Source organism: Pholcus phalangioides, unplaced genomic scaffold (genome assembly GCF_987345545.1).
Source record: "Pholcus phalangioides strain wild (caught in Gottingen) unplaced genomic scaffold, Ppha-v1.0 ptg000015l_1, whole genome shotgun sequence".
Lineage (NCBI taxonomy): Eukaryota > Metazoa > Arthropoda > Arachnida > Araneae > Pholcidae > Pholcus > Pholcus phalangioides.
In genome coordinates this window covers 69,580,061-69,599,082 of record NW_028301608.1, presented here as the reverse complement: position 1 = coordinate 69,599,082, position 19,022 = coordinate 69,580,061, and the positions used below count along the sequence as shown (strand labels likewise).

Sequence of the window (19,022 nt, the reverse complement as noted above, 5' to 3'; positions counted from 1 at the left end):
CCAAAGGTTAATCCAACGCGAGGTGACTATTTCTCTCTTGGGAGCTGCCATGGCTCTAGTGATGACAGTAATGCCATTAGTGAGCCATCCTAAACATACACAACTCAAATTTTATAAACAAAACACATGAATGACGATTTCTGAGTGTTACAAATAAAAAATTTCCAATGAAGGATAAAAAAAAACCGCGAATACGGGGGGAGGGCGACTGTATAAAGCGTTCAGACACGGCGGGCGAAATCGGAACTTCCAACGAAGCCCACTGTTTACCAACTCATGTAATTTAGTGACATCTTAATAGAAGGGTCCAACCTAAGTTAAAAACAGAGACAAAAATAATTGCAGAATTTATTTATTCTGGAATTATTTCTGTTATTAATTATCAATTTGATTCGTTCCGAAATAATTTTTGTCACTAATTCTGAAAGCGTTTTTCATTAATTACTGATTAAATTAAACAATTTTTAGATTAATTTCAATCTGAAATCACTTCAAATGATATTCTTTAATTATTTATTTCGTTAATTCCGAAATTATTTTCTCTCTCAATATGTCTTCAAAAAATCTGTCACTAATTATGTAATTATTTTTTATTGGTTGTGAGATAACTTCTATCAGAAATTACGGAATTATTTCTCTAATTGATTTCCACGTTATTTTGTTTATTAATTCTGACATTATTTGTTTCAAAAATCATTTATTTCAGTAATTCTGAATTTTCATCAGTTTTGGAATTTTTTTTTTTTCATTAATCCTTAGTTTTTATGAAAATTTCATCAATTTTGTTCCGAAATTATTCCTTTCGTTAATTCTATAATTAATTATTTTTCAATGTTTCCAATCATTTTCTAAAAATGGCAGCCGGGTAACAGCAAAAATTCCGAGGCCATGCGTTAAAGACCCCCTGCTATAGACGGTCCTTTATGTACTTTTTGTATGTCATTCCTGCGTGCCTTACTTATATTTATCCAAGAGTATCCACAATTAAATGTTTATATTATAGATGACTGCTTGCTTCTTCCCGACAATAGGCTCCTTTCTTTGTGTATTTTCTATTGGCTCGATTTCCCATTTCAGAAAAAATTCCAATTTTCATTCAAAAAATTTCAAAAAACAGAAGTACAGATACATCTGAAAAAAGATTCCCATATAAAAAAAAGAATCACTCGGGCAGGAGTGAAAGCAATTCTCATGATGATTGGCACTAAAATTTAGGTCATAGCGCGGCTGTTTTATATAAGCGCGTGTATCCATATCATCGAAAATGTTCGTCAGCCAAATCCGCATTCATTAGCCGAGGCAGAAAAAACACGGAAGAAAATCTTCGTTAGCCTAAAAATTCGTAAGCCGAGGTGTTCGTTAACTGAGGTATCACTGTATACACGTTGTTCTGTTAATGGACCGACAAACTCAGAGGGTTGTTAGTAAGCATCAAGAGGAACAAAAATTGCAATGGAACGTGGTGTCGCAAACCACGTTGAGAGGGTGAAAATCCCGGAAAAACGCATGCAGGCTCTGAGTCCAAAGGAGACGAAATATGGATGTCAGTTGATCACTGAATGAGTTCGTGGGTTTGCTGGCCAGATCTGACGTAAGCAGCGTCGTGATCACGCGCTGCGGAAGACGTAAATTAGCACCATTGCAGTAGTAAGCACGTGTGGCAGTTAGTTGTCTGTTTCAATGAGTATCCTCTATGTTGGATCTCAATCCGTGTGACATTTTCCTATGGGGGTCTGGGGGTCACTTTAAATCACTCGTTTATGCGACGCCTGTGGACACACCGGAGGATCTCACAGCGCGGATTGTCGTCTTTGCGGCAGACATCAAAAGAATACCTGGTATCTTCGAGCTCGTCTGGGAATCGTTTTTACGTCGTTGTAGACAGTGCAATGGCATCAGCGGCCGACAACTCTTGTAATAATAAATGAAATAAATCTTTTTGTAGTTATTATTGTACTTTTTGTCGATCCAGCGTGACGTCGAAACCTGCATGCGTTTTTCCGCGATTTTCACCCTCTCAACGTTGTTTGCGACACCACGTTTTATCGCAATTTTTATTGCTCTTGATGCCTACTAACAACCCTCTGAATTTGTCGGTCAATTAACAGAACACCCTGTACATATGAATATTACACAGCACGGTAAATATTTTGTGTAACTGCAGAATGTGGGTAATTATACAAATTATGTACGAGATGTATGGGTGAGAGAGAATGGAACAACTAAAATTCTTTACAGGGGCGCTTCATAACTATTGTTTTTAATATGTACCTTCGGAGATGGAAACCCTTGAAATAAAAATAATACTAATGAGTGACATTCACGAGAGAGATAACCTGAAGTTTAATGTATGGCAGCTCAAAATCTATTGTATTTCTTATAGAAGATTTTAACGTCTATGATGATACTCGCCAATTATTATTTTATTGACGGAAGTAAAGCAATTGAGAGCTGCCTTCATCAAAATAACTGATAATAACAATACATTTATCTACCATGATTATTATCGCACAATTAAACGTCAATAGAGACCGATTCGCTTTTTACAAAAAAGTAATATTGCATTGTTATTATTTTATAAATTACTATTAACGAAAAACTGCTGTATACCGAGTTTATGTAATTGAAGAGACTGCTACCATCGTTCCACGGAACTTCTTCTTCGCAGGAGACATTAGCTGGCCTCAGATCCATCCCCCTCTGCAAAGAATGCAGTCCGTGAGCCAAAGCATACACCGAATCGTACATCAAAGCAGGTTCGGACTGAGGAAACAATTCAGCAAAAAAGTTTTCAGTTAGAGAAAATGTTGTAAAAAACAGCAATATAAGTCTTGTCAAACAATTTACCTTGCAAAAATATTATTCAGCCCTACATTCAAACGGCGCGTTTAATAATAATATTATTAATATGTATGGGTGTAAAGTTTTATCCTTATAAAAATAGCCTTTATCCCTTGAATCGGTGATGATAGAAATATACCTTTAATTAGGAAAGTATCCAAATAACGTGTTCATTTTAGGTACGTGATATTTTTTTACCAAGGGCCGAATATGTACTATACGATACAACAATTAATTTTTTATGTCATCCTCCTGTCTTCTAACTTCCGATTAGAGTGTTGCTCCGTCTTTGTTGAGCTGAATAAAAAAATCTATGTTTCTAAATATAATCTTAGCCAAGGTATTTGAGTTCAAAACTTGCAGAAAATGAGGAAAAAAACAATATATTAAGAAACAAATTCAAAAAAGAAGTCGAAACATTCTTTTGAAGTTGTTTGTTAACGCTTTTCTATATTCTCCGAGACGCCTCCTCTCCCCCCATCTTTCAATTCGCAATATCATTGTGAATTAACTGTTAATGGATTAACTATCCTGGGAAGTAAGTACGAAAATTCTATTCTACCTATAAATCGTTTATATGATTTTTTCTACGAAATATTCTGCACATTAACAATATTTCCTCGCACACAAAGCAATGTGCTTCTAATTCATTTTAACTTACGTCAACTTTATTTATACAACGTATTGCTGTTCGTGTTTATAAATTCTGACTAGTATCCCAGCAAAGCAATTATACAAAGAAGCACTATACTGCATATATATGAACGGAGGATCTATATCACATTCTATTACCAAGAAAAACAATTTACAAAAAATCTTTGCTTTTTTGCTCCAAAGTTATGAAATTAGTTTAATGGTATTAATAGACAGTTTTTCAATAAATATCGTTACGAAAGTTATGTAAACAATCATTATTTATCATGTATTATGTAATCTTTCACCTGTAAATAATCTTTGATCCGGGTTTGTTTCCCGGTAGAGATGAATTTTTTGCCTTCCTAAAATCAACATCCCAAAAAATAAGCATCTTCATCCAGTTTCCTGCATATCTTGCAAAAACAAGTGGGGAGTAACATCATGCCACATATTTAAGTAGTATTCTTCAAAAAAATAATAATTTGGATATTAAGTATTATGGTTTATTGTGTATATATTATTGAATATTGTTGTTTTGGTCCACTTTTTCTCAAGGTTGCCAAGAAAATTGTCCCATTTGAGTTACTGTTTATGATCCGTGGAAGGATTATTACCCCTTTGGGTTAAAAAATTATAGTGTTTGTTTCGTAGTTTTCTTTGTTTTTTGTTGTTTTCGTTTTGTCTTTCAGTCTTGCATGTTTTTGTGATGTGTTGTGTGTGTCTAATAAATAAATAATATTGTACTTAGAAACATGGAGTGTTTCTTGTTGTTCTCAGTAAGGACAGAGCAACAACTGATCTTCAACAACTTCAACTTCATAACTTCAACAACTGAAGTTAGAGGACAAGGAACACCGTATAAAAAATTAAATTTAGTATCTTACACACATATATATATATATACACACACGAGCCCCAGTAAAATAATTAACATATCTAAAATCAAATCAAATCAAATCAATTTATTCATTTACAACATACAGAGATTTAGATTAGTTTAAACAAAACAAAACATATTTATCATCCAGAGGCTGTGATGCCTGTACGGATGATTGAAAATTTACATAATTAATGAATAAAATATCTAAAAATATACGACACGAACAGAAACATTAAAAAAAAAAGAAAAGAGACAGATATACAACATAAAAGAGACAAAATTATCACTGTCAAATAAAAAAATACGTAAAGATAAAAAAAAAAAAAATCAAGAACGAAAAAACGTACACAACACAAAAAAAGACAAAGTTCTTAATGCATGGCGAGAAATGTAAAATAAAACAAAACATTATAGATAAAAAATAAATGAGGAAAAAAATTAAACTCGCACATACATAGACAAACACAAACAAGAACAAATTTTTTTTTATTGGAAAAATATGCATAATTAAAGTGGCAAAGCTAAATTGAATAAATTTTATTGCTCCTCCTAAAGGTCAAAATAAGAGTCTACATCGTCTATTGAAATTAATAATTTGAATAATGATTTTTTAAATGCCGCGTGTGTGGGTATATTTTGTATTTCTAGCGGTAGTGAATTATATAATTTCGGAGCTAAATAATAAAAATGCTTACGAAAAATTTCTTTCCTAAAAGTAGGAATACGGTAAATCATATGAGTCAAGTTATTTGAATACTTTCTCTTATTGAAAGTATGTTTCTGTAATCAACGGTTCATGAATTATTTCAGCTGAAACGGTTTTAACCCCATATGTGTGTTAACGTAATTTTCAAAATTCCATCTTCACCTTAATGACGTTGGTTTTGTTGATGATATGCTGTCCCACCGGCTGGAACTTCTCCATTTCTTTAAGCGATTCACGAACGGCAGGATCGTCGGCATCCGTAAGCCTGTAAGCTGTCATGTTCACAAAATTGTACTTGAAATCTTCCAAGTTATACGTTTCCAAGTCCTGAAGCAGAGAAATCGAAAATATCAAATAAAAACCTGAGTATATAGTAGAAAGTAGGTCTAATGAGACAAATTTTAGTTGTTTTTTTTCCAAAGGAAAATAAACAAATTCAAGTGTTTTTTATTTTATTCACAAGCATACACGTTTGTGTTACATGATAAACATATTCAAAACAAAAAAATAATTTCAGTTGCTTTTGCACTAATGACGCGATACATCAACTCTTATGCTCCATCAGACCTCGAGGTTGGGGTCTAATGGGACAAGAAAAATAACCCCACTGGATAAACACTATGAAATTTTATTTTTCGACACAATTTTTCAGTTCTCATTGTTAAATCTAAAGTGTATTGAAATGGAAGCTTCCTAGTTTCAATTGTTGTCAAGCCACTACCGAATACTCGAGCTTCTCTTCCTGCTTGAAAGAAAACACTTCGCTAGGCACCAATATCGGAGTGATGACAAATATTTTTTTCTTTTTTTTTATGTAATATGTAATATTATAAAGTATTATGTAACCTAATTTGTTTGCTTGTTTCTTTAGAACCCAAAGGCTGAAAGTTTATATTTTTGAAATCTAAACAGCACATGCTTATCACAAGAAAATTTAACTCTTATTTATGTAAAGTGCAATATTCAAAGTATACAAATTATCAGTATCTTCACAAATGTAAAGAAATTTAGTAGTTCAAAATCATTCAAATATATGAAAAAAACCACCCAAGTATCTTTTTAGAGTAGAAAATTGATTTCAACCTTTCTTTTTCTCTAATGATCACAAATGTTTCATTTCTTGTGATTAATGACAGCAACGTGTTTGTTTTCGTTCAGATGTGAAAGAAATGTTAAAAGATAAACAAATTCTGAAATTTGGCAATGTCTCATAAGACCCCACACGTTCTCCTATGCATCAGGTCCGTACAAACTGAATTTCATTAGTTGTTCGTGTGATTGGCTAATCATCTCTCCACTGCAACGAACAAACTCAAAATAATAATTGTCGAATACTGATACAATCATCCATTGAAATACAGTCATCCAAAAACAAAAAAAAGAAAACCTCGATTACCGACTCGATTCTCCTGAAGATGACATTCATGAAAGCTTTTTTCTGCGTATGAGGGATACATTCAAGCATTTGCCTTCATAAACTACCATAGCATTCAAAAAACTCGATTTCGAAAAAATTCTTATTAAACAACAAAATGTTTTTTTTATTTTATTTTATTTATTTTTTTTTTGCTTCGGTAAATTTAGACGCTGTTTTGACGCAAAGCTGCTTCAATTTTACATGTACATATTGTTCCTAGTTCGGTAACACGCCACCAGATGGCGTCGTGTTCTGTTCATATTTTCCCCCTTTTTGTTTTTCTCGTGTGGTTGTATAGGCCTCGGCGCTGTGTGTGTCCAAGCCAGTGTTGTGGTTACCGCTGTCCCAGAGCGTGACAGCTTAATGTGTTCTGATTAATTCGGAGTTAATTAAAATTTTGTTTTTCGTTTAAACCCGGAATCCTTATTTTTCGCATACGCGAACGGAACATATGTATTAGAATTTCGCAAGACAAGTAGTAAAATTGATTACATTTTTTACATGATTTCACGCTCAAGTATAACCCTCGATTTTATTCGGCGTTGGCCTGTGATTCAGTCGTGACATCTGATGAGATGTCTCTGGTAGAAAAACCTACCATGTGGGTAAAGTAAACGGAAATTGAAGAAAATTTTAACAAACATAAACTGGAATAAAAATCTTGTGAGTGCAGGTACTTACAAAAGTGGTGAAATGGTAATAGTACTTGTAATCGTTCATCTGCACTTGAAGAATCTACCAAAAAAAAAGCATGTGATAAAAATACGTTAATTTGATATTTGTTTTCACGCCAAAAAATTAAACGGAGATACACTTTATCCGAACTTCTAAGAGTCCGTTATAAAAGTACAAAACAAAGGAATAAGAAGTCTCATTTTTGAACTTTCTTGTTTCGAAACTCTGATGTACATAGAAAAATGTATGATAATATCAAATTGATATACTTTTTACTATGTGATTTGATATTATCAATATAGTCCTTAGAATAATTACAGTTGAGTCTATGTGCATACCGTAGGGAGCGGAAGCACGATATTCACTTGACTACCTTAGCAGTAATGAAAAATACAAATTGCTTTAATTTGTTGACTCGAAGATTGTTGAACTCGAAGTTCGGTAAATAGTGGTTAAGTTTTTTACTTGGAAATTTTTATTACATACACGCTTCCTAATTGGTGGACAAAGAACCAAGTCGATAAATTGAGTAGAGTAATGGTTCTAACAAGAGGCCGTCTTAAAAGACTGCTTACTCTCATAGTAGATGAATTTAGTGTTCACTTGAGGAATTCTATTAGGATTTGTTTTCAAGACTTTCGACAAAGAATGATCATTCAAGTGATTAATAAGGTACCCGGGGACGTCGTCAGGTGAAATAAAGTTCATACATTACTCAATATAAACAGATGGTTAAAAGTCTTGAACTTATTAAGAAGTTATTAGAAGTTATTCTTTCTATTTAAAAACGAATCTCATAAATTCGGAATCAGTATCTTTCAACTTAGGGGTCATTCAAATATTACGTCAGCATCGAGGGGGGGGGGGGGGTTTCGGATTTGCTGACTTTTGATGACAAGGGGGAAGGGGGGTTTGAAGGTTGCTTACGTCATCAACCGCCCCCTTTTGAAGATATGAAAGGGGGGTGTCAAAAATGGATGAAAATCTGCTTACGTAATACTTGAATGGCCCCGTAGACACCTTTGATGATGACAAACATGCCTAATGTTAGGAAAGCATTTAAGGTAATTAGCTCGCACCGACGACGGCACTTGAGCCGGGTTTTCCTAAAAGCGAATTTTGTGGGCTGCGGGCTGCAGAAAATTAGTAGCTATTTTAAGTTATAACCAATAATTGTTTAGTTGAACAAAACACTATTGGTATGATATCTACCATTTTTTTTGAAAACAAGTTCAACGTGAACATTGATACTCATCAATGATAATTCACCAGGTCGGTTCTACCTATCGCGTAACACTTCAGGGTATCACTTCACTTATTTTTCTGAATATTTTTTCCTGTCATGAATGCGGAAGCGTTTTCTATGATAAATAGGAGTGGGGAATCATAGTTAGTGGCAATATATAATGAAATAAGACGTCAACAGGTAGTACGCATCTGTTCCCACGTTTACAGGAATTGTGAAAATATCTGAACAAAAAAAATGAAAAACTGAGATTAATTTAAGAAGTTATTCTAGAAATATTGATGATTTTGACTTATTCGAAGGGATAAGACGATACCCATTATAAATTCAAAATTGAAAAATTAGGGATTAAAATAATTGAAAATTCATGAATAAAACAACTAATTAACATAACTAATTACCATAACATTAATGAGAAAAATATTTCCAGAATCAATGAAAACTCAGAATTTGTGAACGGCATAATTTCAGAATTTCTGAAAACTTATAACTTTTGATCTCTTCTTTTGATTCAGGTCCCGGGGCTAGACACGGAAATCCCAACGTATGTGAGATTTGAATTTTTTTATTATCAAAGCAGGAAGGCCGGCCCCTCCACAGAGAGCAACAGGCCTACACCGGTAAAATCTTCAATCATTACACTTAGAAAAATTGATGGCAGCACTACACATAACAAGCGTTACACAGAAACAGGCTTTACGTAAGGTTCACAACACGGACACGCTCATTGCAATTCGTTAGATGTTCCGCAGAGGAATATGGACGAGGTGAATGTGTGGTTTAGTAGTAAGAGTTGGTACACAAGCACCAACAGTATTTGGTGAAACCGTTCTATGAGTTTAGTATTGAGATTCGAAATACACTGGATCAGCTGTTCTCAACCACTCGAGGAAAGTAAAAAAAAAACAGTAAATTTGAAATAATTGATTATAAATATTTTTGAATAATGAAAATAGTAACTTTGATGAATAAATAAAAAATAGGCCTACACACGAGGCTTCGCCATAGAAATTATATACCAGAAAGGGCTCCCTGGGTCGAGAAAGGTTGAGAACCGCTGCCCTAGATGAACACAGAGCTGAGAACTCACGAGTGCATATGCATTTCTGACACCTCTTGATCCCAATTTATTTGGTTTGTGATGTCAGTAATGTCAAAATCATGCTTTGACTTGCATCATTTCGCAACTTTTTCGAAAGTTCGTAAGTTTTCCAAGGACATCAAATGCCCGTTTTACCTGTACTGATGCGATATTAAGAATCAAAAGTTTTTATATCTCTCTCAGCTGGCACAAACCAAATGGTATAGAAGTTAGTTGTTAGAACGAAACTCGTTCTATGTTGCCATCTGGAGGCTAATTTCGTTACGAGCTGCTGCTGAGTAGGAGGCTGTCTATTGCGCAGTCCCGTTCAATCCCAAAGGAACACAGTGTTCTTAGGGAAGAAAATGTCTCTGTTCTCTGTAGTTTAACTGCAAAACACGCGCCCAAAAAGTGCGAGGGTGGTGGTTCGATTCCCCCAAAAGTAATGTGACTATTAAATTATCTTCGCTTGGTATCCAGTCACCTGTACTTTGTTAGTGTTACAAACTCGAAGTTGTATTTCTATCGCGCGAGATTTTTTCTCACGCTTTTCATTATTATTTTAACGAAACAGCGTTTTCACGCTGAACGCGTTGCAGAAAACTTGCTCTCAAGAAAATCCGGCTTTTATATCATTCGTTTTTAACCCACTTACGCAATTTCTCTCACAATCGTGTATGCAAAATACACGGAATTAGAAAATGCGCCTAACTGGTGTATACTCTTATTCGATATACACTTACAAATGTCAACTTGTTACATGCGCTAGGATATGGCACTCCAATAGCTTATTGGAGATATGCATATATTTTTTTGTCAACGCTGTTTCTTTAAATTCAAGTCCATTCGATGCGCATGTTGAGGCTATAAACACTTCACTTTGTTCATGTTTTATTGTTAATTGAATTTTTTTCAATGCCGAGTACCGAGTACTAAGCAGTAATGAGTTACGCATTTATAACGGGAATTCGATTATTTGGTGAAATCAGGGTTCGTATTATTTGTGACCTATCTGTAGACTCAATATCGAGAGAAGAGCCTCTGTCGAAGTGATGATGAGGAACGGAAAGTGGTTAAGGGGCGAACACTGGCGTGACAATGAATTTCCGGGACTATTTCGGTAACCAGTTTATTCATTTATTTCACCATCATAAAAGGCTTTTCTGAAGGAAACGGGAAACTTGAAGCACGAATTGCCGATGGACTTTCGGGAACATTTACGGTTTTACTCAAGGAGTGGGGGAGGGGGGAGATGGTATGCAAATTAACCAACTCGTACGCTTTCGAGAGAGAATGGAGGAAGGAGACAAGACACTATATATCGGAAACCGATTGTTTAAGTGATGTCCTTTAATTATCGCTAATTCCTTGTTGTCTCCCATTAGCGTTTCTTTGAGCTTTAAACTAATTAGCTTCTTAGGCAACCTATTGTTTGTGAGTGTGTGTGAGAAGAAGAGCGAGTCATATTGTGATAATCGGAAGGAAAAGTCGAAAAGCTTCGAGTCCGAGGAAGAAAAAGATAATAAAATTGTATGTGATATGAGCAGCTCGTTAGCGACGGCGATGATATAAAGAAGCGACTCAACTCCATTTAGAAAAAAAGGCGTCGTGCTTTGCTGAAGATGAAGAGAGCACTAATGATGTGGCCGAGAGTGTCCAATCACTTGGAATTCCCGACAAGAAACTCATATTTAATGATTTTGGATACACGAAATACCTGCTATCGTGATGATTTCTCGAGATTCATCGGGTGATAGTTATTTTACATTTACATTTTCTGATTGAAAACCAATTCGGAAAATATCTCATTTTATTTTGGAAACGCCATATGTACATATGAATATGTTATTAATAGAGAACATATACCGTAAACTAAATAGTTACAACCGTAAACTATTCAAGTTATCGACTTATGACGAATTAAGATTTGCGGTGTGTGTAACGATGAGCAAGTTTGCATAAAACGAACAAAAATACGTTGAAATAAACAGAAAAATATGTATACCAGTCAAAGATTTGTTTTTCCCCCATTGATATCACGGAGTTTTTGCTGTTCAGACATTCACTGGCTCATTTGTTTGACTTGTATAGACGTAAATTTTTCCGCTGAACAACCAGTTAAAATTTGTTAACCAACTCACATGGAATTCCCTGTCAGCGCGATAGTGGTCAAGTAAATACTCTACGAAGATGCACCCATAGAGAGTTGGAACGTGTTAAGAAATTCGTAATTTTTCTTCTTATTTACCTTTATATCGTCGGTCTTTTCTTAATTATGATTAGAGGCACATAAAATTCATATGCGATAAATGTGAAATTTGCTCATTTTGACGAATGAGTGCAAAAGTTTCATTATTTGCAAATTTTTAGCGAAATCTCGACAACTTTTTACTTTTTGAAATGAAACATTCGTAATTTTGCTGAGCACTTGCGAGCGTATTTGAAAGGGAAACCCCGGGCATTGTTTCTTTCCCCTCTTACTCGTCTCGTTTACTTGTGTGAGATTGGGGTTTTGAATGGAGGTGTGAATAGTGCCTGCTTGGAAAGTATTTTTCCCTCATAGGAAAAGAAAGAGGAAGGAACATTTACACCTTCTTTTTTTCGCTTTTTTACAGTTTCGTGCCTCTTTCTCATGTTACTTTGCCATTTTTCCTTATTGCCGAATGAAAAAGAGCAACCGGTTTTTTTCATTTTCTATGTAAACAGGGCTACTGCATTAGTCAGCATCGCTCAAAAACACGTGTTTATTTTTGCCATGGATGTTTATTTCGTTAGTATTTACAGTGGATTCACATCGACAGACACTCACCGTGTCGCGTCAGACACGGCGAACATTCTTCAACATAAAAATGTCTGTCTGCGTCTGCACTATACATAGATGATGTATGAATTCGACCATATATTGATGTATTCAACGTTCGCTGCAATAATAGACAAATCATCATGAGTCTCCCTAAGAAGAACTTTATTGGCAGAATGAGTTTGACCACGAAGAATTGTGTTTAAGCACTACAAACGTCGTTATGTGCAAGTTTTGTAATGTTCGCTGGAAGGGCTGAAAACGGATAATTTGCAGCAACATACCATCTCTGCTGAACAAATGCGAAGCTTTTGATTTGAAAATTGTTTTCTTTCTCTAAAAAAATTCAATTTTTTTTTTTCGAAATTTACGTATCTCTCATTGTGATAGACAGAATTTCCATTTCTTGACTGAAAATAGAAGCTATTACTTCTGAACATGATCAAAGGGTTTGATTGCCACTGCTAAACGTTATCAAGTTCTTTCCATAGTGAATAAAAAATCTAGAATTTGGGAAAAGAAGTGAACTACCAAACAATAAGACTTAAAATAATCAATTAATATTATTACCAATAAATATTTTATTAATAATAAATATTATATCAAGTTGTTTTTTTAATGAAATCTGACCAACTCTAGTTTTTCGGAGAAAATACGTTGTTCGTATAAGAAAAAACGTGGAACAAATGATTCAGTCCTTATTCCTTTCAAACATTTCAAGCACTGTCACCATCAGAAGAATTTCTAGAGAAATAATCCATGCCATTAATAAATTATTGTGAAGTAAAAAAAAAAAAGAATTCACTTAACGACGATCTACTCAACAGATAACATACGTATCCTATTAATGAAAGTTTATGTCCTTTTCTAAGCGAGTAATACCATCTCCGCAAAGCAAATAGCGGTCTGTTTTCTCTCACGTCAGCGAATAGGAAGAGAAAAAACCGATTAAATAATATAGGATAACGAGCAAAAAGCGAAACTCGCACAAAGAGTTCGAATTCCATTTAACGATTCTGAGATGCTATCTATATATCTTTCTATCTCTCTCTCTCTCTCAGAACGCAGTTATATTATGACATGATTCAATGTTATAACGAATCGGATGCTTTTTTGTAAATATTTACCCGGAGATTTGAACTTACTGAATAATTCGATGATTAGAGAAGTGATGGTTCCACTTTACAAAAAAGTTTTTTTACTGACTCGAAAGCGTATGGATTAAAATTGCAAGTCTTACTCTATTTCAAATACGAGAGAACGTAAATTTTTTCCTCTAAAAACTTTGCATGTAAGATCAGCTATAAATTTTTGGCTTTTTAACGCATTTGCGGATGAGTAAATTTGGCCAACAATTTGTAATTGCACTCATTTTGTATTTTGCACTCATGTGCAAAATTAAGAGAATTAGCACATTATGTCGAATTTCTGAAAAACTAGTGGAGTAGATTTTAATGAAATTTGGTATGAATACACAGTTATAACAGAGAAAAAGATGTACCATAAAAAAGTCATAGTGCGCACGCATGATTGTCAGTAAAGCTCATTATTGCAGGAATGTCAAAAATCCATGTTGCGAGATCGAACCGAAAATTAGTATAATATGGGGTATGGTCCTCTCTCACAGCTCACAGTTAGACAGGTTGCACAGCGCGACGGCATACCGGACACGAGGCAGTTGAGCAGTCCCTGTGGCAATCGGTGCAATCCCTGCAGCAACGCAGTTTTTAGTTCCGGGATGGTTCCCGGCGATATGCAATTGCCGTCCCAAGAGTGCCCCAGACATGTTGAAAATAGACACAATGTGCAAATTCTCTTAATTTTGCACACGAGTGTACAACATAGACTTAAGATATAAATAGACCGCGCACGCTATTCATAAAACTTGTCGAACGTGAAGAAAAGATGAGCAGTATTGTCGGGGAAAGAACAGGTTTTGCGCTATTACATTTGGCGTGTTTTCGCAGAAGCTAGGATGTTGCTGTAACGAAATTTGACTCAATTCGATCAAGTTGATGAAAACTTTCCTTCATTTTTTCAATGAATTTCACTCATTTTTATGTGAAATATTTAGGGAGTATCAGATTTGAAAAAATAAATTCTATAAAATAAACAAATATTGGAAAACGGAATTTTTTAATTTTCCATTAAGGGATAATTCTTAATAATTTCTTAACACATGGATTTTTAAATTTTAATTGAATATATAATATTTGAAGGAAGTGAATATAAACAGTATAAATTTCATGAAATAAATTTTTTTGGCACAGTTTTTAATAGCTTTCTAAATATCTATACACACACAGGAAACAAAATATTGTATACAACAAATATATAATGTTTATGTTACTGTAAATTTGATAAATCCGTAGTGCGCGTTATCTTCAGAAATTATGCATAATAGTTGGTAAATATATGCATAATTACCAATATTTTTAGTAAGTTTGATGAATTTCGTAGCATTTATCACTTTTTACGAATGAATCGAATAATTCTCAAAATGAACTTAGTAAGTTTGATGAATATGGAAAAAATCCATGCTGAAATATCACTTTATTTCAACAACTTCGTTCTGCCCGTATGAGATGCGTGCACTACACATATTTCGCCATAAAAATTAAATTAATAATAAATGCGAAGATAGAGAGAGATTTATTTTCATCGGCTTAGTTCATGTTGGCTTTTGCTGTATTTATCAGCATATGCAAACATAACCGTTACGAAGAGGGGTAAAAATACTATTATTTTTAGAGGTTGTTATGCATTTTTATGCAAAACTGCAATTGTCTAGAGGGGGGGGGGGAGTTTTCCTCACATTCTATTTAAATAGAATATTTTTCATAAATTTATCCTTCTGAAAAGCATATTTTCTTCCAAGTTGAACAAAACTCGAATGAACTCACTAGCTCGCCAAATCTCGCCAAATCTTGCGGAGACGTATATTTCAGTTAAAACTTCATAAAACTCACAATTTCAATCATTTATTGCCAAAAATTCTATTAAAACATTTAATAATGATTCATGACATTTGAATTTTACCAAAACTTGGAACTTTAATTGAATTAAATCCAAAATGGAGTCGTTAAAAACTGAGATTACGTCAGAAATCCATTGCATCGTCAATTTAATATTCCAATTTTTAATTTATAAGAAGGGAAATAAGCAAAAAAGTATTCCTTTGTGAAAGGATAATGTTCCTCCTTTCCTAAACCGTTCCGAACATCCGAAAGCTGCACACGTGGTGACCATTCTAATGAAAAATAAGACAGCACTTGGAGATCGTCATACGAACAGCCATAAGGAAAGCATTGCCAGCGAGATTCCCTGACCAGCCTTTCGACTGGAGTCACGTGACTCCGGATCTTTGCTTCACATTGTAACCCCTCGCGCGCACTCTATAGTATTATTACTCTGTGGTGTACAATGTGTTTGGATGAGAAAATTAACATTGACGGAAATGATAAGAGCTATTTATAATTATTACTTCAGAAATTTAATAGGTATCGGGAAATTAGTCAACCGTGGTGTTGGAGAAACGTCGAGTCGGTACTCAAACAGCCGGCCGCTGTGAATGCAATAAAATAATCATTGAATGGCAACCGTGAAAAATCTATTCATCTACTATTTAGCGATAAATACTTGAAAATGGTAGTCGTAAGGAAGAGGAACTCGTGACCACCACAAGAGGGAAAACGACAGAGCTTTGGCATGGAAGGGATGGAGAAAAAATTAACCGTATATTTCTTTATTTTTATACACTCAAAATTTGCCCTAAAATCTGCAATGGGGCCCACTAAAAGTTCAGGCCGAGCTCGATAATAACATGGGGTTGGGTTCATGATAGAACTAATTCAAATTTATTTCACCTACGCGTTACATAAGCAAAGGAATTGTTAATAGTTACATAGATATATACACTCATTAATATAGATGGGATAAGAGAGAGAAAAAAATCATGGTATGATCTATGACGAGCTCCCTCAATCCGAGTGAAAAAAACAATGGCATCAGCGTAATACATTAACTAAAAAATGTGTATTGTGTTCACAAATGTCATACACTCATATACAGGGTTCATTTCATGTCGTGTTCATTCAATAATCATTTGTTAATGAACCGACAAACTCAGAGGGTTGTTAGTAGGCATCAAGAAGAACAAAAATTGCATTGGAACATGGTGTTGCAAACCACGTTAAGAGGGTGAAAATCGCAAAAAACGCATATCGATGTTACATACCCCAAGGAGGTGGATCGGACCCGTTGCTTGGCCTCCACGTTCGACGGATCTCAATCCGTGTGACTTTTTCCTATGGGGCCGTTCAAGTATTACGTCATCATCGATGGGGGTGAGGGGGTTTCCGATTTGTTGACTTTTGATGACAAGTGGGGGGGGGGGGTTTGGATAATGCTTACGTCATCAACCACCCTTTATTGAAAATATGAAATATTTTTAATGGCATCTTACTCGGTGCGCCAAAAACCTTTCGATAGTTTGTAGGCACTTGAAGTAATATTCCCCCCTATTGATAAGTGTCCTACAGAGCCACTATAGTGATCTCTAAATGTTTCGCGGATCCAAGCGATCTGGAAATGTGTCCGGGCCACTTAAGTGCTCTGGAACTGGGCCACGCATCACTCAAGTGATCCGTAATTATATGCCGTGGATCACTTAAATAATCTGAGAATGTGCCGCGGGTAACTTGAGTGATGTAGAACTGCACTGGGGGCCACTTAAGAGCTCTAAAACTACGTCACATGTCACTCAAGGAATCGCTAAATGTTTCACGGATCGCTTAAGCGTTCTGGAACTGTGTCCCGGGTCATTTAAGTGATCTGAAAATGTTCCACGGGCCGCTTAAATGTTCTGGAATTGTACCACGGGACACTTAAGCGATCTGTAAGTGTGTCTCTTAGTTCATTTTTACAAAATTAGGTTTGAAGAGGGCAGGCTGCATCAGATATCCCCCAGGGCCATATTTGGTCCGCGGGCCAAGGGCCTTCCTTTATGCGATTTATCATTATATAGCTTAGAGGGTTAAAAATTAAAGATAATTTTTTGAGTTCATAGCCATCAGATAACATTGAAATTAACAGAAATTGATTATAATAACATATAAAGGTATTTTCTTCCGAAATTTCAATTAAAAAATATTTTTTGAATTAAAAAACTAAATTTTTGATCGTTGGATGTGGGCACGAGCCCCCCTATGCCCCCCCCCCACCTGTGTACGTCTCTGAATGCGTTAGGTTTCAGAGGGGCAGAGCTGATGACGAAATTTTGCTGCCAGGGGGGGGGGGAGGGGTAAGAGTTTTGCTGGCTTTTGCTGACAAGGGGGAGGGGGTCAAAAATGACTAAAAATTTGTTTACGTAATACTTGAACGGCCCCTATGGGGATCACCTTAAATCACTCGTTTATGCGACGCCTGTGGACACACCGGAGGATCTCACAGCGCGGACTGTCGTCGCTGCGGCAGACATCAAAAGCATACCTGGTATCTTCGAGCTCGTCGGGGAAAAATCGTTTTTACGTCGTTGTAGACTGTGCAATGACGTCAGCGACCGCCACTTCCAACAATTCTTGTAATAATAAATGAAATAAATCTTTCTGTAGTTATTATTGTATACTTTTTGTCGATCCAGCGTGACGTCGAAACCTGCATGCGTTTTTCGCCCTCTCAACGTGGTTTGCGACACCCCGTTCCGTTGCAATTTTTGTTCCTCTTGATGTCTACTAACAACCCACTGGGTCGGTCAGTCGATTAACAGAACACCCCATATACGGATCCATATATGCATATAAATATACAAGTGATGATCAGTGTGTCGGTAATAAATGATGTTTCCAAAAAAACACAATTGAAAAAAAAAAATCGGTGGATCTTATTGTGTTCAAAAGAAATATTTTGTTTTGCAGCGACGGAACAACGATGTTTCAGAGTAAGCCCAACTCCACCGCAAATATATGATAAGCAGAAAAAGAAAATAAATCCTTACCGCTTGAAGAAGATGGTGTAGGTTTTGGGGTCGGGTGTCTACGATAATGCTGAAAATGCCCCTACTCTTTATGTCACGAAGAGTTTCGCGAAAAGTCTCTTGCTGAGTCTTTCTGAAAAATACTTGCAGTGCTCTGGGCACTGGAGGCTTTATGAGTTCCTGCAAACTGATCAGCGCTAAAATAAAAATACATAAATAAATATATATATATGTGTGTGTGTGTGTGTGAGTAGCTCTTTCTTTATAAAAAAAATTTTATTCATTTTTTCAAAAGAAAAAGATCTATCTTCGAGTTCCAACACGATTTTTAATTCATGAATTCAGTTGAAGCAACGCATTTGAGTTTTTCTTTTATCCTCTCATTTTTTCGAATCGAAGTAAATATGTGTATGTAGAGCTTGACAAATGACTCTAAAATTCAAAAGATTTCTGACGATGCGTAAGTGGTTCTGACAGAAACATTTCTCTTCCAAAACAATGAGAGAAAATTCCATCGGAAATAAACAAAAACATTTTTTCTCAAAATTTTATGTGATTGATTTGTTTTTGTACAAGTCACAAAACACAAGAAAGGCAGAAACACGTGGGACACTTTTTCTTCCCCCTTCTCTCAAAGAAATGGCTCTTAACCAGGGGTGCAAGCAGCCCTCGCAAAGGAGGAAAGCATTTTTAGAGGGTTAGAAGACATTTCATAAATTTTGAAATCCTTCCCTGCGAATGAAAATTTATTAAAAAAAATTAATTT

The 19,022-nt window shown here is 35.3% G+C and overlaps 1 protein-coding gene across 3 annotated transcripts in view; it reads right to left on the bottom strand.

Moving 5' to 3' along the window:
- LOC149076617 (glutamate receptor ionotropic, kainate 2-like) overlaps positions 1-19,022 on the bottom strand; it is a 122,025-nt gene that overhangs the window by 35,392 nt on the left and 67,611 nt on the right. For 2 of the 3 annotated variants that reach the window (XM_089244234.1, XM_089244235.1), the window contains exons 4-7: positions 18,278-18,453; positions 7,162-7,215; positions 5,226-5,390; positions 2,611-2,763 (exon numbers count right to left, since the gene is read on the bottom strand). In XM_089244234.1, the coding sequence (XP_089100360.1) occupies positions 2,611-2,763; positions 5,226-5,390; positions 7,162-7,215; positions 18,278-18,453 (548 nt within the window). The remainder of the gene's footprint in view (positions 1-2,610; positions 2,764-5,225; positions 5,391-7,161; positions 7,216-18,277; positions 18,454-19,022) is intronic. The other variant, XM_089244236.1, reaches the window with a different exon arrangement.